This window comes from Simochromis diagramma, unplaced genomic scaffold, assembly GCF_900408965.1.
Source record: "Simochromis diagramma unplaced genomic scaffold, fSimDia1.1 OVJJ01000463.1, whole genome shotgun sequence".
In the NCBI taxonomy this organism is placed as follows: Eukaryota; Metazoa; Chordata; class Actinopteri; order Cichliformes; family Cichlidae; genus Simochromis; species Simochromis diagramma.
Window position 1 is genome coordinate 5,617,793 of NW_024386941.1, and position 27,130 is coordinate 5,644,922.

The following is a 27,130-nucleotide window of genomic DNA, read 5'->3' on the forward strand; positions in this document are numbered from 1 at the left end:
CATGGCTGCCAATGGCACTGTGACACTAGTGTTTATTGATGATGTGACACAGGACAGAAGCAGCCAGCTGAATTCTGAGGTGTTCAGAGACATACTGTCTGCCCAAATCCAGCTAAATGCAGTCAAACTGATTGGGCAGCGTTTCATAATACAGATGGACTATGAACCAAAACATTCAGCCAAAGTAACCCAGGAGTTAATTATGCCAAAAAGTGGAAAATTCTTGAATGACCAAGTCAGTCACCTGGTCTGTTGAAGACTAAACTTTGGACAGAAAAACCCACAAGCAAACAACAACTGAAAGTCGCTGCAGTAAAGGCTTGGCAGAGCATTAAAAAAGAGAAAACCCATCATCTGGTAATGTCCATGAGTTCAAAAGCAATTATCCACAAATGGAGAAACAGTAGAAGATCTTTCCAAGAGTTGCTGGCCTATAAAAATTACTTCAAGAGGACATCAATGACACATCCAGAAATTCACAAAAGAACCGAGAACAATATCTAAAGAATTGCAGGCCTGCTATATCTGCCATAAAACTAACACAGCATTTTATAAAAAGAGCATCATACCAGCAGTCAAATATGGTAGTGGTAGTGTGATGATCTTGGACTGCTTCAGAACCTGGACAACTTGCTGTAACTGATGAATTCTGCATCAGGTCGTGCCCTGAAGCTCAAGCATGCTTTCTTTATGCAGAAGTACAATGAAACACACCAACAAGTCCACCTCTGAATGGCTAAAAAGTAAATAAAGGAAAATGAACAAAAACAAAATGAAGGTTTTAGAGTGGCCTAGTTAAAATCTGGAATTAAATTCAATAGCGATGCTTTGGAATGACCCTAAACTGGCAATTATGCAAAGAATAGTGGGCCAAAATTCCTTCACAGTGTTGTGAAAGACTTATCACAAATGCTTGATTGCAGTTCTTGCTGTCAGGGATGGCACAACCAGTTATTAGGTTTAGGGGGCAACTTGTTCACACAGGGCCAGGTAGGTTTTGATAACTTTTTTCCCCTTAATAAAAATCATCACTTAAAAGCTACATTTTGTATTTTCTTGTGTTATCTTTGTCTGATATTAAAACTACGTTGGTGATCTGAAACCTGCAAGTGTGATGTGGATGGATGAATATTGAACAGTTAAAAAAAACAGCAAAAAAAACCCCAAGACAAAACATTTTACTACATAAAGTTCGTCCTAAACGAAATCTGTACAAATAATAATCCACTTCACAGCACAGATTTTTTTCACTTCTGTTTTTTGTCTCCTCCATGTCTTTCAGTCCTCTGTGCTATTTAATCCTTTCTTTGCGACTTGCCTTTGTTTGATTTACATCATAAGGTTAATTTTTCTTTTTCTCTCTTTCTTTCTGCTCCTCTGCCAGTTCTTTCTGCACTTGATCGGATATTCTTGATCTATCCCTGTCCCTTGTTCTTTTTCTCCTGTTTTTTTTTCCTTTACCTCTTCAAGTTCTGCTTATTTTACTTATCCATGACAAATTCCTTATTCTTCTTTATCAGCTCTTTATTTCCATCCTTCAGTTATTTTTTTTTTTATTTTTTTTTTCATTTCTCCCGTGTTTTTGATTACCTACTTTTCTTTTTTCTTTACCTTGTTAAGCGCTTTCTTCTCATCCAACAGTTTTTTCTTATTTTACTTCTCCAAAGTCGCCTTCTCCTCCTACGGTTTTTCCTCTCTGTCACCTCCTTTCTCAGGCTCTTCTCCAGAGCGTTACATTTTGGCGTGCTATTTTTGAAGGTTTTCAGTTAGCCCTGCAGAGAGGCTCTCCATCTCCTTGTTGAGTTCTAGTACTTTACTGTCCTTCTCCCTGAGCAGCTCTTTCAGGGTTTTTACCTCTTCCTGGCAGGCACTGGATTGATTCTCAGGCTCTAAACAGGCCTTGTCTTTCTGCTGGTTGTTCGTTAAGTTTTTTTCTTTCTCTGCCTCCAGCAGTGTGCTGAGTCTGTTCAACTCTTGTTGGTGTGACACTGGAAGCTTCTCCAGCTTGTCTGTTTTCAGTTTGTCCTCATGCACATTGTGGCACATAGACAACCTTTCGGCCAGTAGGTATTGGATGAACTATGTGACTCTGTACCCTGTTTTAATTGGTCATTTTAACCCTGGTGGCATCAAAAACCTCAATTAAGTAGCCCATGATATTTTCCTAAGAAATGTTCACAAATCCTCGTTTGCATCATTGATAGTTCGTCTTGGCCACAAATAAAAGGGCAACTGAAAGCAACAATTTCTTGGTATCATAGGTATCTGTAGTTTTTACCACACATGTGTGAAGTATGGGTGTGTAGATATGAATTTTAAAAAAAAAAGCTCCAGAGTCCTAAGGCAGTCGGTGCTATTGCTCAAATGTGACTTGTTAAGATTTGTATCTCCGCCATGAGTAATTGTAATGTCAGGTGGTGGGGCCGGGGCATTGGCATCACTAAATGGCTCAATTTTTGACAATATATGCCAATATTAAGTATTGGTATACTGATAAATGAAAATTTAAAAAATAAATGAGAGATAGGAGAAATCTAAAATCATCTAAAAAACAAAACAAAACCCAACAATATTGGCCATTATATTGGATTTTAAAACCACCAAATATCTTTATTGATGTTTGTCACAAAGATATTTGGTTATTGGCAATGGGTTCCATTCACAATAGGCTAATATCCAGTGTTTGCATCATATATATCTCAATTCCTAACATACATGTTTGATTGAATGCTTAATTGGATGCTTTTCATTTTTAAGGATAAGTAAATTTTATCCACTTTATACATCTAGGTAGTTTAATTTGCAACAATGTAGTGAAACACATCTCAGCTCGTAATCTAGTAAAATATTTTTAGTAAAATACTTGAAAAGAATTAACACATTTACACTTAAAGAGTTTAATTCCCCAAATAATACAGGCAGAGGACAGAATGTGTATATGTTTACTTAGCTGAGATCATAATACATAAATAAAGACATTTTTAGCATAAGTAGATGCTGTAAATGTAGAAGTAGTTGCATTAAATTCAACCAGAATGCACAAAATTGTGTGTGATGCTCAGCATTTGAGGGAGAGCTTCCTCAGACTCTCCGTTGATGTGTCTGCCTTCTGGTTTTTGTTTGTTTGAATCCACTCGTGTCCAAAATTTGTAATATGATGTAAATAGCAATGTTCATATTAAAAAATAAATAACTTCATCTTTTAAATATATATTTTGGCCACAGAACTTGACATGAACTTCAGAGTTAATAACATAGAGATTCCAGTATTTTTTTTAAATAAAATTTAATAAAAAGTTTATGTATGACTATGAAAAGGTGATTCCCTTGTAAGTACCACATTAAAACTTGCAACCAAAATCACAAACTGATGACCTTTTTAGTCACATGAAAATAAGAAAGTCAGCAAACTCTGGAGCTGAAGTAGATGTTAAAAGAAAGAACGCCTGTACAGTTAATCTTCTACTTCAATTTTCCAACATTTGATAGGGTTCCCCTATCTCGCTTCCTGTACCTTTCAGTGAACACAGAGGAAGAACAGACGATGCATTACATGCAAGGTTTATGTCCTGCTGATGGAAGACTCTCTCTACACTGAGCTCAAGTGTCATATCCTCCATACTCTCTCCATCTGTCTGGCCCCTTACTTAGCTTCTCTCAGGGAGTATCAGAGAGTACAGGTTTTAACTGGTGTCATGCTGACTTCCATTAAACGTTTTATTGTCCCGAATAAACCCAAAATTTGGATACCTATAAATGTCTCCCCGGTTCATGTACCTTATTAAAGAAGCAAGTCTAGATTGCAAAAGCAGCCCTAGTTTAGTCTTAGCCAATATTTGAGGGGTATTTGCTTTTAGCTGGCGTCATTTCTAGACTTTAGATTTTACAGAATCTGTACTCAGTAGCCATTCAGTGTGACCTTTTTAAAACTGCATGGGTCTTATTCACTGGTGACTAGAGTAATTTGCATTGTTGGACGATACATCATAGTGAAAGGTTTGTCACTTTTTCAGCTTAATGTGATATTGGGCTGTGTGTATTAAAGAGTAGAAGGAGAGGAGGGAAACAGTGATATCTAATAGATCTATGGAGTCTTTGTCACGCTGAAACAGAATCAGTAAAACTTGCTAAAGAAGGAAGTAATATTTCAGCGAATGTTAATGCACATGTGGTGATGTGTTTGCGAGTTCTGCCTGTGCCACACTCTGCTGTGTGTGTTTATGTCTGTCACTGGATTGTATAGGAATGTGTGTGTGTGTGTTTGTGTGCCCGTGTGGGCGTTATTGCCAAGGCTAGTGCGAAGCAGAGCACAGCTTAATATCTATGTTTGACATAGAGGCCCATTAATAAGGGCCTGATCCGAGCTGGGTGACAGGACTGCTGACAGAGGAGGATCATGGGGAAGAATCATGCCCTGCTGAGGGAGCCTGGGCTGCAGGTAGGCCCATTCTGCCTTACCCAGGTGTCATTACGGATGCTGGGTAGGGAGCATAGGAGGAAGGGCCGTTACTGACATCTACATTAATCACCCCTCCACACATCAAACCCCCACCCCACCATCCTCTGCACACCACCTCCTCCCACCTCCAGCTCCTAATCATCCCCACACAGAGACCCAAACCCAGTAAGGGGATACTCAGCCATGAAAGATATCCAGCTAAGAGCTCCCCAAATACCACTCTGATCTGATCATGAGTGATGTTGCTACCTGAACCTCTGACCTGGCGCACAATTAAAAACACTTTTCTTTTTCTCCCTCGGACACTCAGGAGAAGCACTTCTGATGAAACTACACACTTTGTCACTGTCTGCATGTGATTCATAGTTTGCATTTGGATTGCACCACAGTTACATGCAATTAAAGTGTTGCAAATACCTCTGCTGGAACGTGTAGCCTACAAACCCCCAGAGTCCGCAGATGCTGTTGTACACACTCCTGATCATCTCGTAGATATCACTCGGTCCACTTGGGGACCCCCTATTGATTCTCAGCCATGCTTTTATCTGCAGAAAACAACCACACTGTAGCACTTTGTGTTCGCAGCGCTTTAGTATAAGCTGAGCCTCGTCATTGACAATTCTTAGTGAGAAAAAAACTGCAATAATTAAAGGGTGGAGCATTTCATATGTAGGCTGATCATGTCAGTCGTCTTTGATGTTTCTCTTTGTTGTATTGATTTGCAAACTGATATTTTGAATACTTATATTTGCCATAAAAGTAAGTGGACTTGACCAATTAATGCCATGTCATTTGACAAGTAGACGAGGATGGATGAATGTAGGTCAACCGTCCCAATGAATAGCTCCTACCCATGGATCCGTCAATGAGCAGATGTTCTGGGGACATTAATGGGTAATTATCTGATTGATTATTAGTTTTGATTTAATTAAAAACACATAATTGCACACAAAAACATGACAGAAATTAGTTTAGGTCAAAACAAATGATTCATTTCAGCATCTGGTGGTAAATTCATATATATTTTGTCTCTTTGTGGAAAATAAGGCGCACTTGCATGCTTTTAATATATTGGAGTCCTGCGTTTTTAATGCACTCGTTCCAAACCGCTGCTCCTGATTTGCTTTCCCCCCAGTGACGTCAGCCTCATTTGTTTGTGGTTACACCTCATCTGCAAGCTTTCAGTTTTTGAAATGAAAGAACTAATCAACCCAAGCAAACCTTGTTTGTCAGTAATATTATAAATGTCACCCTAATGAAAGATTTGTAATGTACTTCCAGCAGTGGAATGAAGCATAAGCTTGTATCCTGGTGTCCGTGAGTTATCAGTCCATTGCGTATGCCCCCCAAACTCATTTTTATGTAACATGCCTTGTCCTGAGTAAACACAGCCTCCAGTTTAATTAAAATAAATCCACTTTGAGCTGATATTTAGAAAGCCACAAAATATCACTGCTTGTGCTACAGATAAAGTGATTGAGAGTGGGGAATAAAAGGCTGGGCTTGGGGGAGAATTACACTCTACTTACTTTTCCATCAATGAAGCCATACACTCCATTGTTTATGTTTGAAGTGGGCTTTTCTTTTTCGTAAATGACCTTTCTCCAGTTCCCTTTTTTCTCCCTCTCCTCTCTTTTATTTACCTTCAACCCTCAGCAACACTGATGACACAATAAATTTCTGTTTGCCTCTTTGTGTGTCTGTTTGTGGCTGCATGCATTTGCTAGAATCTAGGACACTGGAGAGACACTGAGAAGACAGCATTTGCATGCAGATCACAAACATATTAAAATATGAAGACAAATCACTGTGTCTGGCCAGCTGACAATGCTCCCTGCAACGAGAGCCAGCTAGCAAACTTACAGCATGTCGCAGTTCCCCGTAAGGCCTTTACAGGGCAAGCTTCGACATGTAGCTCAACAAACAAACAGAAGAAAAAAGGGGCCATGAGCAGTCAAAGCTATCATTAAAGGCGGTGGAAGTGTTTCCTTCTGCCACAGCTATTCGATCATGTGCCTTAGCCTGTATATTGTTTTTAGTGGGAGAGCAGGGCTTTCAAACACATCTTGGGGGCACATATGTTGGGCTTTGTTGTATGGCTGACTTTGATGTAAATCACAAAATGAGAAATCCAAGCCTTTCAGCCCACACTTCTGCTAATGTTGCGTCCATTCAGAGGAGAAACAAAGCACCAACTTGTTAGATTGTGCTTTCCATCTTTTTACACTGGCGTGCCCAGAGCTGTATTCTTTAATTTGCAAGCATGCTTATTTATTGCTTTGTGCCATTTTTGCTTTCTGAAAGTCGTTTGAATTACACAATATACTGACTGGGGAAATGAAATGATAATAGTTTGGTACAAATTTTGGAAAACAGTTTGTCAGCGTAATCATAACTTTTTGATGTAAAACAGTGCATTCGGCTTGTTATTTCCTAACAGAAGATTTGAGGTTTATTGTACATTGCGTGCTGAAATTGCCCCTTAGGTGTGGCATTTATCAAATCATGTGAATTCATCTACTTGATATAACACAGCAATGCACGCAGTCTCCAAGTTTTCTTATATCCGTCACACTCCTGTTGGGTCTCCATATGCTGTACCATGGCTGTATACGGCTTCGTAGGCCGGTATTAAGAAAAGAGAGCATGGTAACAAGAAGGTAGCCATAGCTGACACCAGTAGGGGGAGCTCACAGTTCATAGCTCCCCCGTAATAAACCCTGTACGAAAACATGCAGAAGGCTGCTGCGCGGTAGTTCAGACCACATACACGAACCTCCCCTCTATCTCTGACCATCAGCACATCTCTGGTCCTCCTTGTAGTTTCCAATCATGATTTGGCCATGATTAAAATTGGACTGCAATAATGTTGTTCTCTGCATTCCGTGTGTGCGTCTGCATATCTCGCCCTTAAAAAGACATTTGTGTATTTATTTGTTGGTATGCAGAGCTGCTCCTCTCCTCATCCTGGGGCAGGGCCTCGGTCAATCAGTCATTGATTTCTGACAAAGATCATATTTACAATTCTGCTTCAGTATCTCAATGGATTAATATCCTCATGCTATTCAGCCTATAATTTCCCAGCAAGTGTAATTTGCCTGCGTTCAAATATGGAATATATTGATTAGCAGCTTTATCATATGATGAATGAATTCCATTCATAAAATAACGTGATTCTTATGTTATCCTGTTTTCGTTTTCCACCCTTTTACCGCTGTTGCCTGTGCGGATGTAGTTGTTGGCCCCACTAGGAAATGTTTCAGTAAATAAGATGCTTAAACTCCTTGATGTCTTCAGATAACATTGTTCTCCAACATCCAGCCTTGTGGTGAACAATGACTGCACTTGAGGCTGTAAACGTATAAAAAGTTAAACTCCTAATGTGTAAACATTCAAATATGTGTAAAGTGGTTTTATGGCTTTATTATCCTCCCTCTTTCTCTCTCTCTGCTTGAAATGCTTATCTTGATTATCACAACTTAAGAGAGATTCGGGCTGACGTCCAAACTCTCCTCGTTCTCAAACCACTAGACTGCTCTCTCCGCGTCTCGCTCCTGATTTCGCGAACCGATCCTTGTTTTGTGCGAGTGCGTCGAGCTTCAGTGTGGTGGGCTGCGGGCTGTGCGCAGAGACCGTGCGCTCCTAGCGGCCGCGCTGTTGAAACCCAAAGGCAGAAAGAGAGGAGGATGTTCAACTGTAGAATGACTGTACATTTACAGCGCTGAGCACATGGGTCTTTCGGGAGCTGCTTCTCGCTGCAATAACACAACTTTCTGGAAATGCATGATAGCTGAAGTTTGGTTTGCTGCCGAGTCGTCTCTCCAACTATGGAGACGTCGCTGAAGATTTGAAAGGTGCCAGAGACGCGTCTCAAGGACCCGATAACGAGCGGAGAAGTATAGACACTATGCTGTGTTTTCCAGTGTGGACTTAAATTACCTTTCTTTCAGACTCTGTTCGTTACAGCGTGTACAGTAGGTCATCTTGTCAAACAGCAGAGACTGCAGAGGAACTCACGGGGCAAGCAGGGATAATATCCAAAGACCGAGAGTTTGGATTCAAGGTTCGCTGTGTATTTACATCCCGCTCTGCTCCGGGTAAACTACTACTTTAAATGGATCCTCTCTGTTTCTGGACCTTAACACTGGCTTTTGTCAGTAAATAGGGCCCATCCATAACTCCTAGAAACACGGAATTGACTTGATTGTCATTTTGGACATCTTTCTTTCTGTAGTGAAATCGAGGATTTACGCGCCCGCCGTGGATGGTTAATATGCTAGTATGGGTCCGCTAGCGTTCATCCTTGTCAGTGGACTACTGTATTTTCAAGTTGATGGTAAGTTACTAAACGCGTTGTTGTGTAAAACTCCTTAAATATATTATAATGTTCTGTTCTTCCCTGACTCCGCAAGTCCCTGCCGTGCAGCACCCAGTTTAAAGCCAATTTTGTTTCTCACTTATTTTACAGTTTAATTATAATAATAATAATAAGTCGCCATCAGTATTGGCTTTTGGGTGATAACATGACGAGCTTGTGGAGTTTTGATTTAAATGAATTTACATCTCCTCAGTGCTTATTTTTCATTTTCTTCTCTTTTTTCATCCACTAAAGTCGAAGCAAAAAAAACGAAGAAATGCTTAAAACCAACAAAAAAGCTCCTCCCAAGAGGCTAAAATCGGAGCAAAGATTAGGTTTATTTTCTTTTTATATGCAACAGATGAGAAAAAGCTGTTCAATATAATATAGAACCATAGCTCATACCATGACAGAACACTTTAAATGTGTTTTGAAACACTTCTGACTGTGACACAGGGTTTTAGAGAAAGCTGAATATAAATGATTTCCAGGTTCTGTCACAGCGGCTACAGGTATTTCCATTGCAGAGGTGAGAGAGACCCTTTTGGAAAAGGAAAATAAAGAACGTATCAAACATATGAGATTCGATGTGGTATAAATGGAAGTAGTGCTGTATAAAACAGACAGTAGCCTAGTTCTGCTCTGTAAATTTGGGGGTCATTGGCCTGCTTCTTATATATGCTATGATTGTACAATACTCAGTGTCTGCACTCTGTACTACATGGCGTGGTTTCTGTGCTTTAGGATTTCAGAGCTGTGGTTGTGCGTTGTGGTGTAAGCTGACCTAAACCAAATCTGGAACAGTGCCACAGTTTATTATTTCCATTTGTTTGATTAATGTTTAATGATGATGTGGATTACAGACAAGATTGATTCATTTCTGCAGCCAAAAGCTCGGAGCTCCTGCCCTCTTGATCCAGTCTACCACTGAGTGCCCAGTCAGCATCTTTATATTACATGCTTCTCAGGATTCTCTGGCCTACAAGGGAACTAGTTTAATAGAGGAATTAAAACAGCTTCAGCTAGAGAGTTAATGTAATGACTCACAGCAATCATCAAAATAGGACAGCTTAGGTGACGGAAATCGTGATTGGAATGGGTCCAACCTGTGACTGGCGAAACGATAATCGGTATTAAGATGTATTACCTTCAAATTCTGTGATCTGCTTTCATTTTAGTGCTTCTTTTGAAAAGGACACACCTTTTTTTCAGTCGTCTTGCACACTGTCTGCACAGACAATCAGAGGCTTATAATCAAAGAATGAGAAAAGAATACTTCTGACGAGTCTCGTGCTGGGTCATTATATTATCATATGTGAGTGATGATTCACACATATGTTTGTATTGCATTGTTTGCTCAGCTTATCCATATGTGAACCAGTTTTTTTGTTGCCCCTGAATGCAAGAGTCTGTAAGGTCCCATTTTTTCTTTTCTTTTGCCTGTCAACCCACGCTTTTGTTCCTCACAGCTGCAAGTTTTGGTTCTGAAGCGTCTTAGTTCAGTGTCCACGTTTAGTAGTTTGCAAATCAAGTCTCCTTTCTTCTGGGAATTGAATTTTTTTCCCTTTGGCCTTTTTTGGTGTTTTTTACTCTGTTCAGCCACTGGTTGCTAAGCAGTAGCTGATGGCATTGCTAGCTGGACAGAGAGAGAGAGTACATCTCCCAGGGAGCAGTGGATCTTCCCAATCATTTGCCTGTCACCCTCCTCCCCCCTCTGTCTTGCTCTCCTATTCCATCCCAGCAGAACTCACCCATCACCCAGCCTTTTAAGAGGTAATCTTAGGGTCCATGGAGAGGGAGGAGCTTCCACTAAGAGTCCACTTGGGCAGACAAAAAGGCCTGGAGTTGCATTCACTGGGCTGCATAGCCAACAAAGCCAAGACTTGTGAATGGCGTCAGTCACTGTTTAGTGTGCTGTGATTAATACTGCTAGTGTGCAGGAGAGGACTGATACTGGGAGGGAATAGGTGGAGAAAGTGGATGTGTGTTGGCTGTTGTTGGCCAGAGTTGGAAGACATTTAGTGACCCGAGACAAGTTGTGCATCTGAAAACAGTTTTACCACAGTGTGTGGTTTTTTTTTTTTGTATGAAACAGGCCCACTGCAGTAGGATATACTTTCTGGAATACACATGTCCGCAGCTGTTTTTGTTATCTTACAAACTCTGCTGTGCTGCTTTTGAAGCTGGTTTAGAACATGCTTTGCATAGTGGACATGCACTCCTGACCCTTTGCTATTTTGAGATCTCCTGCATGCCTGTGTCTGATGTAGGAGCTGGTGACATCACATTCATCCTGGGTGATACACCAAGAGGTGCTGAAATAAGGACCAACTTAAATATGTCAAGGAGGCTGTTTAGATGGCCGCTTGGGGATGGGGTCGTTTCTGTGGATAGTGTGTAGTTTTTGATTCACCAGCGGGGTTGGGGCTTCACTAACGCTGAGTCAAGAGAAACTCAAACCAGGAGAGCGTGCGTGTGCGTGTGTTATGGAAAGGAGGAGGGACAGAATGGGTGCAATCAAATCTAAAAACTGAGAGAAGAGTGGTTTAACAATACAATCTTTTAAATATAAATTGCAAGGCTGATGCTTTATTACCGAAGAACACTGCAAACTAACAACTCTGTTGATGGTTATGATTAAATGAGAGAGGTTTATAGTGCTGGCCTATAATGGAAAGTAAGCCCAGATTAAAATAGTCTAGGTGAATGATGAGGCAGGCTGAGGTCATTGTGTAAGAGCCATTGCGATTTGTGCCCCAAATGTGATTGTTCTGCTCGAGCTGGCAGTGTTTAGGCAGTGTTATTGTAATTGCGGTTCATTTGCTGGAATGGGGTTGCTGTAATGGTGAACCTTCATCTCAAATGTACAGGAAAGTCCCCTCTCTACTGTCTCCCATAGTCTCATCACTGTCAAGGAAGTCGCCTTGCTCTTCGCCATGAAGCGCTACTGTTTATTCTCTGATTAACATCAAAAATGAGTTAAGACAACAAGACTGAAGCTGGTAATCATAATACAAAGTGACCGAATAGGAAACGAGGAAATGGGATGCGGTGAGCACTTGTCCAGTAAAAATCAGCTTCCTGATCCTTTTGTGCCATTTAAGTGATAAGTGTTACTTGGCCGGTAACGTTGTCATGTCATCTCCTATGATGTTTTAACAGCCAAGTCTGGCTGCTCAGTGGTTCGTGTTTCAACAGCGATCACTTCACACATTCAAGACGTGATAGAGTAAAGTTTGAGCTCTCCATAAATCTTTTAAATCACAAAAATAATGCCGTGTGATCACTGAGATATAAGAGGATTCACAGCTGTTTTAAATTCTTGAAACACGATAGGTAGTGTCTTTGCATTTTCATGGTGCAGATGTGGGAGAGAAAATGTCAGCTTCAGACAATGCACATGGCTGGTTTTCCTCTAAGACCAGCAAAATGGAGGGAAGGTAATGCCACTTTTCCCTGTTTTACCTCCGCTTTATTAAGCCCCAGTCAAGCATACCCCTGACATTTACAGAGCGGAATTGCACAGAGAAAAAGACAAAATAACTGAGAGATTACAACAGGACCAAGTAGAGGTTTAACACTGTTAGGTACACAGCTAGTGTCTTTCCTCCCACAATATATATTTTCAGATCTTCCCACAGTCTTGCTCTTCCCCTGTATCTCACGTACACACATACTGTCATTGCTCAGGTATCCCATCAGTGGCAGTGTCAATGAGGGTGGAATTCAAACAATGAGCAGTTTATTGTACACCTGTGATATAGGAGCATAAAGTGGGAGTGTGTTTAGGTTGGGGTGGGGGAGGAGTTATATGATGAATAGAGATGACTAAAGCAGGTAAAACAAGTGGTAAGGGCCTTCACCTGTCTCACACACCTGTACTTATAGAATACACACCTGTGCTTACCGCCTGGGCCCCAGAGCACAGATATAAGCCTCAGTCTGTTCTGTCATCGTCTTTGTTTCGCAAACAGCAGATTAAAAGTTGTAAGGGGGCCAGCAGTAAATAAAGGTGCCGTTATATATAAATCAGGATGTGCAGGATGTGTTACTCATTTACACTGTGGAGTTGATGAGCAGTCCTATCAGGAAAAATGTAACTGTCGTAAGAGCACGGCAAAACAACATGACATAAGGACTGAGTATAACAGAAGCCGGTAGTGATGTGAACATGGAAGGGACTGAGTGTTTGTCTTATCTGTGTTTTCATGTTCCAAGCTGCACTGAAATGTTGTTTGGGGAAAGCATTTATTTACTCTGTGTCCCGTTGCCCTCACCCTGCCCTCTGTTTGGCTGTCTCGCGGCAACCTTCAGATAGGAGGAAGGGATGTCAAGGTTGAGTGACTCATGGAAGTACATGGAACTGTATAATCCATGCTTTTAGGATAAAGCCCCCCTACACAAACAAACACAGATACACAAATCCACCGTAAACTTACAGACCATACAGATCTATACTGGCAAACATAAAGTGATTGCAGGAGGATAAAGCAAGAAGAAATAATGCACAATTACAACATTGGGGGGATGTATGTGTTTTTAATTTTTGACGTTTTAAGCCAAAAAACAAAACATACTCTCTTGTTCTTCATTGTTAAGACTTTGTGTGACAGTTGTACCTGAGCTGAGTATCTCACCAGTGTTTTAAAGATGAGGTCAGGTCTGGTGATAAAAATGCATGAGCTGTCTCGCAGTGCAAGACATATGAAGATGGACAGCCAGAGTACGACACTCAAGCACACATCCATCACGCGCAGCAGTAGTCCAGCACAGCTGTAATGCTGCTCAGAGTGGTGGAGCCACTGAATAAGTGTCTTGTTCCACCGTCTTCATCTCCTGCTCGGTCTATGGATCACCTAGCCATGACAGCTATCCAGCTTTTCTTACCTGAAGCTAACTGGAGGATAAAAACCTTTAGAAATACAAAGACTCCAGACTATAGACCATCACCTCATTAGAGTAGTGTTCCAGAGCAGAGGCTATCACTTTGATGATGCACAAATGAAAAATGCACGCATCTCTCTCTGTCAGTACTGTAGGAACCTGTTCTTGTCGTGTCCTTGCTGGGAAAAGAAAAAAATGGCACCCCACTGCTTTGTAAACCAAGTCACCGTGACCCGGGGCGAGTTGATTTACTGTATATAATGACTCCTGGTGAGACTGGCTTTGCGGTTGAAGTTTCAGTGTGGAACGTGGCATCAGCCAAGTGTCACAACCGTTTCGGTAAAGAGGACAAAAGCCCTAATCACATCCTTGAACATTTGAACTCTCCACTTTCACTTCCAGGATGGTGGTGATTTTTTTTTCTGCATAGCTGCTCCCGGGCATTTGTCACTGAGAGGCTATGCAACACAGAGCCAGCTCCAGAATTATGAACTGCTGTAGGAGTGTGCGGGTAAATGTGTTTTGGAAACACTATTAATAACCATCAAAGTCTTGTTTTGTGTTAGCGTGGATACATGGGCCTCAATAAACTGAATGAGTCCTCTTCCACTTACTGCTGGCACCCTTGACCCTGTATCCCAAAGCAAGACCACACTAAATGTCTTGTGGTATAAAAATTTAATAAATCTTATTCTGACTTGCTTGGCTGCACCTTAAAAAAGGAAGTATCAGAGCCGGTGCTTTGCTTTCTGAGTTTATCGGTTGGATGGTGTGGTTATAGCTCTTATTTTTCATGTTTCCATCTGGAGTTAAGCTTATCTAAGGACCACTGGAGTGCTTGACATGCAGGGAGGACCAATGAGTTTTTATATTTCCTTGCTTTTTTTACAACTTGGGTAAGAAATCCTCTTAAAAACATTTTGGGTTTGACCTCTGTCCTGTGAAATAATATCATTCGTTTTGAGAAAATACTTATTTTTTGTTTGTGCGCTTACATAGGAGGCTCAGGTTAGTTATTTACCTTCTGACTACCTGATGTCTCTGTGTGACATACATATGCTCATCCTGAAGAGGACTCAGCTGAATGAAATGCTTGTGGTTAGATAGCAGAGAGATACCATTTCTGAACACATCAGTCCTGGTTTTGACCTTTCTGTTTAGTCTTTTTTTTTTGTTTTCTCCTGAAAAACTCCACAGCTAAATTTAAGTTAAATTAAGGTTTCTATTATTTGAACAGTGTGTGTCAGTATCTCCCAGCCTAACTGTAGGCAGCTAAATAAGTCTATTTAGGATTAGTCAGTCCACTTACTGCAAAGTCACACAGCTCAACACCATGTGTCACCTACACCCTTCTCTATCCCCCTCCACATTTGATCAAAATCTATATTTTTTAATTTCTGTTAACACCTGAAAGTGATTTTGAGTCAGCTGTCTTTACAATTACACGCAGTCTGCACACACGATATACCATGAAAAGATAGATCTAAACACTGCTGCTTTCTTATCTAATTTGTAGAACATTTACAGGGATTAAAATGACCAAAGAAAATTGGACTCTATTACGATTGCTTATTACTGATGATCATTGCATGACTGGAGCAAGTGAACATTACCTTAACTGTAAGGGATTCTTTGTAGTGGAATAGGGAGGGGAGACTGGGCTGGAATTGAAATCGTTGAGTTTCCAAGCACACAACTTTAATATCAAGGTTACTGTCATGGTGCAAAGCAAAGGCCAACAGTCAAATGCTAGAGCAGAGGCTCTTCAAAAGGATCTGCAGGAAAAAAGAGAGGTTTGAAAAAGGTGGGGTGGCGCAGTGAGCTACACGCTTCACTGGCCCAGGAATCGGAAATCATTTAATCTGCATCACGCAGTTTAGTATCCCTACCAGTGGCCTGACAGCCCCACAGAGCTAGCACTGTACTCCTTGTACTAATCAGTCCATACAAAGAGAGGAAGCAGCACGCTTGTCAACACTTTTCCCTTTACAATAAAGCAGTCTTAACTGTTTTTGCGTTATCCTGCTCTTCCTCCTTTAGTATCTTGTTGCAAGTCAGCAATCTCCGCTCTTTTAAGACGAGGCAAGTGCTGAAAAGTGATAACATCGCCTTTTCTGTGCATGGCTACTCATAGTAGGGTGGAGAGTAAGAATGGGGGGGAAAACAAGGTTGAAACTCCTTGAAATACAAGCAATGTGAATCAGCCCTTTGCAGTAAAATCAGATATTCTGTTTCCCACAGTTATCTATTTATATATTCCATCTGCATGGGGGAGAGAGTAAATACATGGATGCAAAGTCAATTTGACCCCACCTCGACATTGCCTGAAATACACTCAGAATGGAATTCTATCTGATATTTGTTAGAGGCAAGCATGGATGCATTGAGGGGTTGGGAGCAGCTCATAGAATTACCCCTGTGTTTGCTTTCAAAGTATGGATCCTAGCAGGAGAAGAGAGGAGCAGTATGCGGAGCACTGAGGTGGAACAGACTCCATCATGTGAGCCAGTTACCTAGTTGAAACCCCTCCCTCTCTTGAAACAGAAGATGAAGCGGAGGAATCTGCTCTGCACCTGTGAACACTCTTCATTTCACTCTGTGTGTCTTCAGTTTGAGGATTCTGCTGTATCGAGTGGCTGGCCGGATGCGCTGGACTGGGCTGGGCTCCAGCAGATACAGCAGGATGTCTCCAGTGACACCTCACTGAGATGGGCTGTTTGTCTGGTATTGGAGTATACTGGCGCTCATGCGCTGTGACGCCACTGACAGCTTGGCATAAAGAAGATGAATTTCGGGTGCAGAACGGGCTGCTTGGAAGTGTCACGGCAGGGCCGGTGCTGAGGCGTAGAGGGCCAGTAACATCCGTCTTTCACCATCACCAGTTTCCCCCTGCTGCTTTATCGTATTTCCCCTTTGATGACATGACGGATATGACTCAGTCACCCTCACAGTGAGGACAGCATGTAACAGGACAGGGAGCAAGTGAAATGGACAGAGGGATATGGGGAGGTAGAGGCGGAGATGCATAGAGAGAAGGAGATCGAGTGGGAGGTTGAAGAGAAGTGGAGAGAGTTGGGAGAAGTGGGAGGCAGAGGGAGGGTATACTTCAGATTGGACAACATGGATCTAATGCATAATTCATTCACTCTGAAAATTCTTTGAGGTTTTCTTTTTTTTTTTTTTGGACAATTTTATATTCACTCAGTCCACTGGGTTTCAGCACTTTCTGCCCGAAATACCTCTGCCTTTTCCACATTATAATATTACTGCATTCCTGGCCCGGACCTTGGTTTTTTTCTGTTTGATGTTTTATGGCGCTTTGGTGACCAAAACTTTTTGCCTTGGTCTGGGGTTGCCATTGGTTACCTCTGATCAGCATGCATCTGTTGGTAGAATAATTAATATCTCTTTGGGGAGCCCTTCCTTCAGTGCTCTTCCTGTGACTGGTGTGTGTATTGATTTGGTTGGTGGGAGAATTTCTCCTGGGAGCTAATAAAAATAATTACAAAAAGATCATCAAAGGCATGGCCTTCTGTTGCACACATGAATAAGTATGTGACAAAGATAACAGAAAAGACCAGTTCTAGGTGTGTGGTCAGTGGTAATGCAGGAGAATGAGTTGTAGTTAAGCAGCTTTTTATCTCGGATTTAAAGGACAAATGTTACCCATCTTATCTTGTTTAACCTATATGTTTTGCAGTTATATTTCAATGCTAACGTCACATATTGGTTGAAACACTATAGCGGGAGAAAAGCGGGTGCTCAAATACTGCACATTTCTTGGATAACAGCACAGCGAAATTGCATCCATTTCAGTGAAGCTGACATAAGTAGACGGGAAGAAAAAAGGCAGAAAAGAATCAGCTCCTGGTTCAGTAATCCCTCTCTGATTTCATTCCCTGTCTGTGTGCTTGTTTGTTTGTTCTGTGGTTCCTACTTTTTTCCAAAAGTGGATGACTGCACAGCAGTGGTGAAAAGTAATGGCGGTATTATTGCAGACAGGGAGAAACACAGCATTTTGATTGGAGCGTGTGCCCTGAGACCCAGTGAAGTGCACTCGCCTCAGCTCAGAGAGCACTTGATTGCACAGCACCAATGATCACATTAAAAGGGCAACAGAAAGCCCATTTACCGTAAAGAGAGTGGGAAAAGGGGCCCAATAGGAAGCTGAAAATTGACTTTCGCTCCTGTGAGGAGTTAGGTCTGATGGCTCAACAGTGGGAATGTATATAAAGTTTTTTAATTTGATATTTTTGGACAGTGCACATTCAGGGACATCCCTTGTTCATGGAAGCCACATGAGGGCTGTAGTAGATACACTCGCTTAAGCTTGTGCAAATATTTTTCTTTACACTTTTCAAAGTGAAACTGCTCACAAGGTTTATGTGTTGAAGTTTTCCAGTATTTAGATTAATGGGTCATTTTCAAACCATATTCCACAGCATATGGATGTGCTTTTAACCTCTACACCTGACTCAGGAAGGACACTGACCAGTCACGTCTGGCCTTCTGTGCACCCAGCTTAGCTTTTTTTGGCAGTGAAAGGACAATTGTAGAGGCATCTGCTGTGTTCATTTCCACAGGAAAGAGGAGACCAGATGGAGACTCAAGGTTTAAGTGATTAGAAAGCAGTAGATTGGAATACAAATTGGATTCAAAGAAATTAGACTGATAGAAATCGAATGGAGTCACTGCAGTTTAGTCATGTCCATTGGCCTTAACGGAAAGCCACTGCACGATTTGTGGATTATTGGGGAAGCAGATGCTCCAATGAGATAAGAATAAATGTGCGTTTGACACTGGATCTGAGGGAGAAGGGGGCCTACATGTCTGTCCTTTATCTTGCCCTCCATTTATCAATGTCACAGTGTTAATTACTGCTTAATCTATTAAGTCACTTATTGCCAGAATACAAACTTGCTCTTTGCCCTCTCTGTGACAGGAAAATTGGCTGCTGGCTAGGTTATTGTTCCCTACTTTTGGTGAAAAAGATAGCAAGCAAAATACCTTAGATTTTTGTTCCAAACGCCAGCTATACTTCTTCAGTTTTCCACATAACACAAATGAGATTAGATCATGGACTCTGGGGACAGAATATTACCTACCCCTCTACTACAGATCGCTGTCTGTGGCACCAGTTAGTGCAAGACACCAGGCCTGATCACTAATCAATGACAGGGAAATGGAGGGAATTAGCCCAAATTAGGAAGAAGAGAGAACAGACTGCCTCCTGTTCAGGGGTCAATATGTCCCTATCTGATCCCTGATTCCTGACATTTTGTGGACTAGTGCACATTTCCAGACTAAATCTGTGTGTTTTGTGTGTGTTTGTGTGTACATATGCACACACATCCACCACACTTGGTCTTTGAAGTGGATTTTATGCTGACCAGCAGGTTTCTGCTGGCTCGTGTCCCTTTGCCTGTAGACTCATGAGGAGAAAAGACCTCGGTACAGCTTGTCCTGGTTTCCCCTGGGAGGTTGAAGTGTAACGGGTGGTGGGATGTGCAAAACCCAGCCAAACAAAGAGCTGAAACCACCACTGTTATGCTTGCATCCTGTGTTCAAATTACCCCTTACATAAGCACAAAGGCCTATGTGGTATACTGCCCTTCTGTGCAGCAGGCATCATTCTATTACCCCACTGTACTGCCCCCAGGGAAGGGCACAATCATCAACTCGGCTCAATCACATGCACACCTGCAACAGCTCATTTTAAGACAAAGAGCTGAGCTCTTAACTTAAGGCAACACTGAGTGGTTAACATTTAGCTGTCAACTGAAGCAGAGTTATTGATGAGGTATTGAATGGTTCAAAAGAAAAAAGGGTTGTTGGAAAACTGTGCCTCATTCCCCATTCCCTTTGCTGTGTCTTTGATTGCTGGATCAGACTGTTTGATTGTTGCATGGTTCCCATGGCTTCCTTGATATAAGAGTGTGTGCGTGCGTTTGTGTGGCCTACAGTCTCTTATCACCATGGGTAAGACCTGGTCACAGACACACTGCGCACTCTGACTCGGGGAGCATTATCTTAACTGCCAGGCTCCAAAAGCTTACCCACTGTAAGCTCTAATGAAAAGGAGTGGGCCAAGGTTTTCAACCACAGGGGATTAGCATTTGACATTAGTCTGGACCCCAACATTCATATTCACATCACATGCCTGCTTTTTGCATAGTGAACTCCCACTTTTCCTGACTTTTGCTGAAAACCAAATATAGAGGGCAGATAAACAGCATAATGTGGGTCTATGTGTGTAATTCTAATGTAAGCTAACTGTATGCCTTCATTCACTGTTTGCCTGTAAGTTCCATTACTCTCAAGCTCTTGCATGGGCTGAGAAGAGCAGATAGAATTTTTTTTTTGACTAACCTGTTATGGTTATTAAAAGCTTTAATAGGCTTTTATTACAAGCTTCCATCCCAAGTCAGATATATAAAGGCACTTACCTCTGCTATTTGGGTCCAGTCAGCAAGAAAAATAGCAAAAACAACTGCTTTTGTCACCTGGTTTTTGAACAATGTGAATCAAAATTGGGGGGGTTTAAATGTGGATACATGTAGCCAGATTAGCTGTTTTGGGTGGGTTTTTTGTATATACCTATTGCTGTTGAGTTGAATTGTAGCTTGATGGTTTTAGATGTTGCTTAGTGAGTAGTAACTGCATTTGTAAATTATGTATAGGCTGCCAAATCAACTCAGCAGAACACAGTGGATCGCAGTGTGTAGTGGATCATTACACAGAAAGTGGAAGTTCTGTTGTCCTTCTTTTCCAGTATATAATAACTTGAGTTTACTTTTTATTTGAAAAAGTGGATTACCAGAGTTTCTTTTCCTAGTAGTTACTATTTGTTTGTTTTTTATGGGATACTTAACATTGAATTATATATGTCCATCAATTTTCTTAATCGCTTTTCCAATCCAAGGTCACATGGGCACTGGAGCTTATCCCAGCTGTCAGGAGCAAGAGGCAGAATACATTCTTGACAGGTCGCCAGTCAATATAAATGGCCAGAACATGGAAGCAGACAATCATTCACGAGACATTCACACTTACAGACAAAATCCCCAGTTAACCTATTATGCATTTCTTTTGACTGTGGGAGGTAAAAGGCAGTAGGTACCCAGTGGGCACTGGGTAAAAACCCCACACATAAAGGCCACAGCTGACCAGTGGGTTCACCCAGGACCCCTTTGCTGAGAAACAACACTGTTTATATGTGCTTTCACTGTGCCACCTGTTTATATGTTTTTCTTCTTTAAGAGTAAAAGTTGTCAATTGATACCTTGGAGACGGCTTCAGAGCCACACCTCATAGCTTTTGCTCTGGGCAGAGGTCGGTCTTCCCGACCCAGACAACTTATTTATTTTGTTGCTATGAGTTGTGTTTATTAATTAAAACCCCATATTCCCACTATTTTTCTATTGTTTGTTATGAAAGAGGTTCTTGACTTTATAAAGCTTATATAATAACATCACTGAACATAAAACATCCTTTTTTTTCCTCAGGATCCCGTCTGCGCCAGGAGGACTCCCCACCCCGGATTGTGGAGCATCCCTCTGACCTGATCGTATCCAAAGGGGAGCCCGCCACTCTCAACTGTAAAGCAGAGGGGCGGCCAACCCCGACAGTGGAGTGGTACAAGGATGGAGAGCGGGTGGAAACAGACAAAGATGACCCACGTTCCCACCGTATGCTGCTGCCCACCGGCTCGCTTTTCTTCCTTCGCATCGTTCATGGACGACGGAGCAAACCAGATGAGGGAGCCTATGTCTGCGTGGCCCGGAACTACCTGGGAGAAGCTGTGAGCCGCAATGCATCTTTGGAAGTAGCATGTAAGTCAAGAGTCTCTTCTCCTCTTTGCTGGAGTTCAAAATGATTCTGCTCACATTATGTAATTTATAAGGACAGATAAAGAGAAATCCTGATCTCACTGCTTACTGATGGAAAGACTGGATTTGCATTCAGCACATTCAGAATACATTTTTGATCTAATCAAGCGTTGAAACATCGTCTCTACTGTAGGTACTTAAAGTAAACAAGTCAACAATTTCTGGCACTATTTTTAGTTAATTTCATTTTTCTTCTCCATTTACAAACAATACTAATTTCCTGCTGGTCTAAAAGAGCCACTTAAACCCTATTGCGACCTCACAGTGTGGAATATTGGTCGGAGTTTTGGATAATGAGTTTTTTCTTCCATGCACTTGATAAATGTGATCCAAGCCCAAGGGATATATATTGATGTTGTGTGTATGGGTTGGAGTATGTACGTAAAGCTGCTGGGAGGCTTTATGATGGGAACATGATGGCATGGCTGACATGGCTCTCTCGCAGGTGAGTGGGGGTCGAATGACAAGCACAGTTTGTGATGGACATTTAGCACAGGCCTTCTGAAGTCTGTTGGTGAATGGTGACAGGCATAACCTGAGCTGTGGATCGAATTACCTTTGAAGATGAGCCTACCCCCCAGCAGTCTCAGGATGGGCTTCCTATACAGCCACTCCCAGGCACCTCAAAATGCCCATAAGGTGGAGGGGAAAGTCCCTATGTCCTTATGTTATGGAAGAGGAGAATTCTTATCATGAAAGTGACAAACTTTAGACAGTCTCTCAAAATGTTGAGCTGGACTCCTTAGACAACATAAAACAAGCAAAAATTGGAAATCAAATGTTTTAGATTTATAGACAAAAGAGAGCAGGAACAACATCCTCTGCCTGTAATTGTATTTCTGAGGTGATGACAGTAAAATTCATAGTTAGTTTTTGATCCTTAGGAAATGGGTTGGAGGGGGTTGGTCTCTGCTTCTGATCCACTGCCCTGCCTTCCCGAGGGCCTTCCAGTGGCCCCCAGGTGCTAACTGTGTGACAGCAGCTTGATCTATCGATTGCTGTAAGAGGCCTCTCCCACTCTAAATGAAAATTCATGAAAAATTGATGAACCCTCTCGATTATTTTATTTTTTCCCTTCTAACACGGTTTCTTAGCCTTTCTTCTTCAGTATTCTCTCTCTCTCTCTTTCTCATGGTCTCGCTCTCCCTCTTTCTCATGTAATATGGACTGAGGAGCAGAGGGGGTAGAATAGAGGCATTGACTACTTGAATGGCTTAAAGGTGAAGGGTGAGGGGTCACTAGGGCAGGAGGGAAGAGCAGAGCTAGGTGAAGAAATATGTATAGCGCACATCTGATGGGTATTAACGTTGATGCCAGGTTTGAGAGTAGGGTTCAGCATACAGGCTACAAACAAGTGTACAGAACTGGACATGTTTGTGTAGCTCCATACACTATACAAGGTATAACAAAAGAATGGTGTAAAGTAATCTATACAATACACCATCATAAGACAACATTGCTGGCTAAAAAAATAAATACACTAAATTTTTCACTCAGTACTTTGAGGTCTTTACTTTTTAAATTACAGTGAAGACTTCTAATTGGAGTTTGGTTTATTTTAGCTCTGCTGTAAAGCACTTAACAAGGACCAACTATGAAAACGTGAAATAAGCTGAACACTTGAGTATTCATTATAGTGACAGCATACTGGCCGGAGCCTGTATGAGGCATAGCAGTTTGAGAATGACGGCAATGGTGGCCTGACAAAGATGGAGTGTGGGTGCAGGAAAAGGCTCTGTTTGACAGTCATTCACTGTGTTACTTGATTACAGTGTGATGGTGCACAAATGTGACTTTTTGTTAAAGTAGGGTAATTTTGATTTAAATTATTTTAATAGTAGGAGATCAAAGCCCTCAGAGGCATGTTGAAGAAAATGGAAAAGGTGAGGAGAAGGAAAAAGATGTTTAAATATTCAGGTAATGTGTTATATGGAGACATTAATTATTTGTTTCAATTTTAATACTGTAGGTAATCCTGAGCATCTTGAGGAAGAATTTCCTGAAGCTGATTGGCAGCATTTCTTTCTGAGCTAATCAAGTTTCTGGCTTAAGGTACCAAAATGGTCCGAAACAGTGCAGAGCTCCAGAGTCTTTTGCTATTGTACTTTTATCATGGTTAGAGCGCACTATCTTTTTCCGTCTTTTAAATGTGATTAGATGACCAAATAATTATGTTCCTTTCCAGTAAACTTTAGGTATTTGTTGACATCTACAAAGTGATGATTAGAAATTTAACCTCCGTGATAAAAGAAAATGTGCCCATTTTGCAGCGTATTTCCTCTGTGTGTTTCATTTTTACTGAGATAAGGGTATCATAGAGCCTGAAGAAGAGGGAGGGGCACTTTGCGGCACGCTCCATGCCTGGTCTGTTTTGGGCCCTGGGCTTTCTCAGTTTTCTTTCACAGCCAGGTCTTCAGGGGACTGCGGGGGCAGAAGGGGGGGTGATGTGCTAAATCCCTCTGCATTCGCTTTACAGCAGTGATTAGCTTTATCAGGTCCTGACATCCGTCCAGTGATTGTAAAGCCAAAGCTAATCTCACAAGAAAAAGTCTTAAATCTATATCCATGTTGAACTGGATTTGTGTTTATGATATGTCTTGTAACCCCCCCCCCCCAATCCTCCCCCATCCCCTGCCTCGATCTCCCCCTCCATTGTATTGAACGCACCTTTGCCCCCCTTCCATTCACGAGTGGTTGAACAGGACCCTGGTGAGATAATTGAATTGCAGTTCTGAAACAGATTGAACTCTGTGTCCACTGAACAGAGTGGCGCTGCTGCATGCCAGGCATCAAGCTGGGCCGGACTCACCACTCTCTCTTTTAGAGGAGGAAATGTGGAGTGAAGAGGCAAAGGGGGAAGAGCCCTCCAAGAGGTGCCAATGCATTATTAATGTGGGCCCGAGTGGGCAGGGGCACTTGTGCCTTTACTGGGCTTAGGTCTGCAACCTTGTCTCCTTTAAGTGTTGGATGTTGAGCGCAAATAGATGGACAAGAACATGGACTGCTTTGTGTTATCTAGCTCCATGGTGCATGTGCAGAGTGTGGGGATAATGCCCAGACATCACTCTGCTGCATTTGGGAGAGATTTCATTATAGCTGTTGTTCACTGTCCTGTACTTCAGAAGATAAGAGAACTTGTAAATGTGTTGCCTAGAGGGTATCGGAGCAGCCTGCCTTGTAATCTTACTCCTCTTCAAAACTGACTCCAGGCCAGCAATATGGGATATACTGCATATAAGAGAATGTGCCCCTTTTCTCTTTTCAGGATAAACTAGGTCAATGAGCAGGTTCATAAATCATTGTGAAGCCTGTGTCAGAAATGCAAGCTGCAGCCATCGCTGCTGCATAAATTGCTAGCACTGCGAGTATCTGTGTATATGTAAGTGTGACAAGGCACACCTGGGGCAATAGGATCCCAAGGAAAACGTTAACTAGCCCAATCTTTTCAGGTGCTTGACGCAAACTACATCCACCTGAAACTAGCACATATCACTTTTAATTGAGTGCCAACTGTGATATAGGCCCTCTGACATGTCTACTTGTGTATTAACTGTATGTAATCATCAGGGGAAAGGCACCACATATAAATGAAGACAAAAAAAATGAGTTTTAGATGTATACCTTTGCAGCTTTGTTCGGTTTTAACCTTTAAAAATGCAAATGACACTGAAATGAAACAGATGTCTTGGGTTGGTTCTAAATGCCGCTTGGAATGGGATTGGATGACTTTTAAAAAGGTCCTTTGATATCATCTAATGTACCACTTCTGCAATTAAGTGAATCGTTAGGTAGCAGTTGGTACTCGTACAACAAGGTAATTAGCAGGAAAATTGAGTTGGGAAAGGTGCGAGTGTTGAAGAGAGGAGGAGGGTTACCAAGCTGTTGCTGTTGTGTCCAGCATGAGGGGGGGAGCTAATAAAGGGATGGGCCAAAAGGAGCAAGCCAGGTGGGGAGTCAGGATGAGCTGCACTGCTGAGCTCATCTGGACTCATTATTCCAGTTCAGAAATGAGAAAACGGGGTGACAAGTGCACACAAACAACAAACACTCACACACTTACACACGCGTGTTCACAAACACCTGCCCTCGTGCTTGTATAAACCCCGGTAGACTGAGGTTTAATCTGTGCGGGAGTCCTTGAGAAATAATGAAGGGTAATGAAGAAAACAGCAACAGCGCAACCATTACAGTGCATTAATGATGCATGCTATAGTTAGGAAATACAACACAGTCTCAGAAACTCTCATTTGTAAGTGTAATATCTAAGTGTTTTATTCATACCACCCATCTTGACGTGTCTGTTTCTTTATGTTCTTAGATGTGTAAAACACAAATTTCCGGGTCCATCTAAAACAGTTGGTCTGGTTTTTCAATAACTTGCTCAATAAATAAAAGATCAGTTGCTCACACAGATAAAATAAACATAAATCTGCTGCTCACACCAAAGTATTTTCTAGTTTATTACATTTTCATATAAAAAAAGTAAAAAATAATTTAAAAAACCTTCCTGCTGGAGCTCACTGTTGTCTGAGCTGAAACAAGCAGTGATGTGACGGAGGAAAAGCAAAAAGCATACATGCAGAAAAAGTGGGAATGTTGTCCTGTGATAAGAGGGATGGGGAGAGAGGGCAAGCGTGTGAAACATATCTTCTCTTGATAGTGTTAGAGAGGAAAAAATCCCTGATTAAATGTGTCAGCTGGAGTTTGCTGACCTCTGTAGAGATCTTCCTGTCTATGCATATGCACACACACACACACACACATATTCAGATGCACGGCTATAGTGTTTTCCAGCCATATACAGCGTCACGCAGCTTGATCGTATCACCTTTATCAGTCACAGATGGTCACAGTAAATGAGGAGCTCCTACAGATACCTAACTCCTGTGCCATGCTTGGAAAGAGGCCGGGCTGCAGAAATGGAACAGAAATTTGGAAAGTCTCACAGGAAGATAAATCATAGGGATACACTACGGTCACTAACATCCTCACTGTCTCTCTCTCATACACGCACACACGTACACATCCTGAGACTGCACTTTTACTTTCCTCAGCGGGCTTTGTGTCCCAGCTCTGACCTCGCCAGCTCCACCTAGGGAAATAGATTACCTTTAGATAAAGCGACAGCAGTACTCTAGAAGGGAAATACGGTGCACATACATTGTGGCTGAATCACGACAACAGTAATGTAGAGGTGTGACAAAAGCTGCAGACAAAGATGGAAAATGTGGTGAGTAGGTGGCGAAGAGATCGAGTACTTAGATCCAAGTTTGGGATGACCTTTGACCATCTTTCTCAGCCTATTATCAGTCTTTTTGTCTCCTTTTCTTTCAAACTTCACCTCTCTACTTATACCATTATGTCACCTTTGAGTGTACAAACTGGATTAAGTAAGTGCGTGGCGCTCCGTCAAGGATGCCATGGCCCGTCACAGGAGGAGTGAGCCATCAAGCAAAGAGTGCTGAACCAGCCACTTCTCACGCCCATTAGTGGCCAGCAAGATGAAGCACCAGTCGCACCAGGTTTTGTTGTGTTTCTTTT

General features: G+C 41.8%; 1 protein-coding gene and 1 long non-coding RNA gene across 8 annotated transcripts in view; one reads left to right on the plus strand and one right to left on the minus strand.

Moving 5' to 3' along the window:
- Positions 1–24,023, minus strand: LOC120737135. The gene is made up of 4 exons (XR_005696680.1): positions 24,012–24,023; positions 8,028–8,032; positions 7,985–7,986; positions 1–98 (listed from the first exon to the last, which is right to left on the minus strand). It is a non-coding gene; the product is annotated as an uncharacterized LOC120737135 (long non-coding RNA).
- robo2 (roundabout, axon guidance receptor, homolog 2 (Drosophila)) overlaps positions 1–27,130 on the plus strand; it is a 259,633-nt gene that overhangs the window by 97,163 nt on the left and 135,340 nt on the right. For 6 of the 7 annotated variants that reach the window (XM_040037637.1, XM_040037635.1, XM_040037640.1 and 3 more), the window contains exon 2: positions 21,206–21,532. In XM_040037637.1, the coding sequence (XP_039893571.1) occupies positions 21,206–21,532 (327 nt within the window). Of the gene's footprint in view, positions 1–3,317; positions 8,557–8,693; positions 8,796–21,205; positions 21,533–27,130 lie in introns of those variants that run through there. The other variant, XM_040037638.1, reaches the window with a different exon arrangement.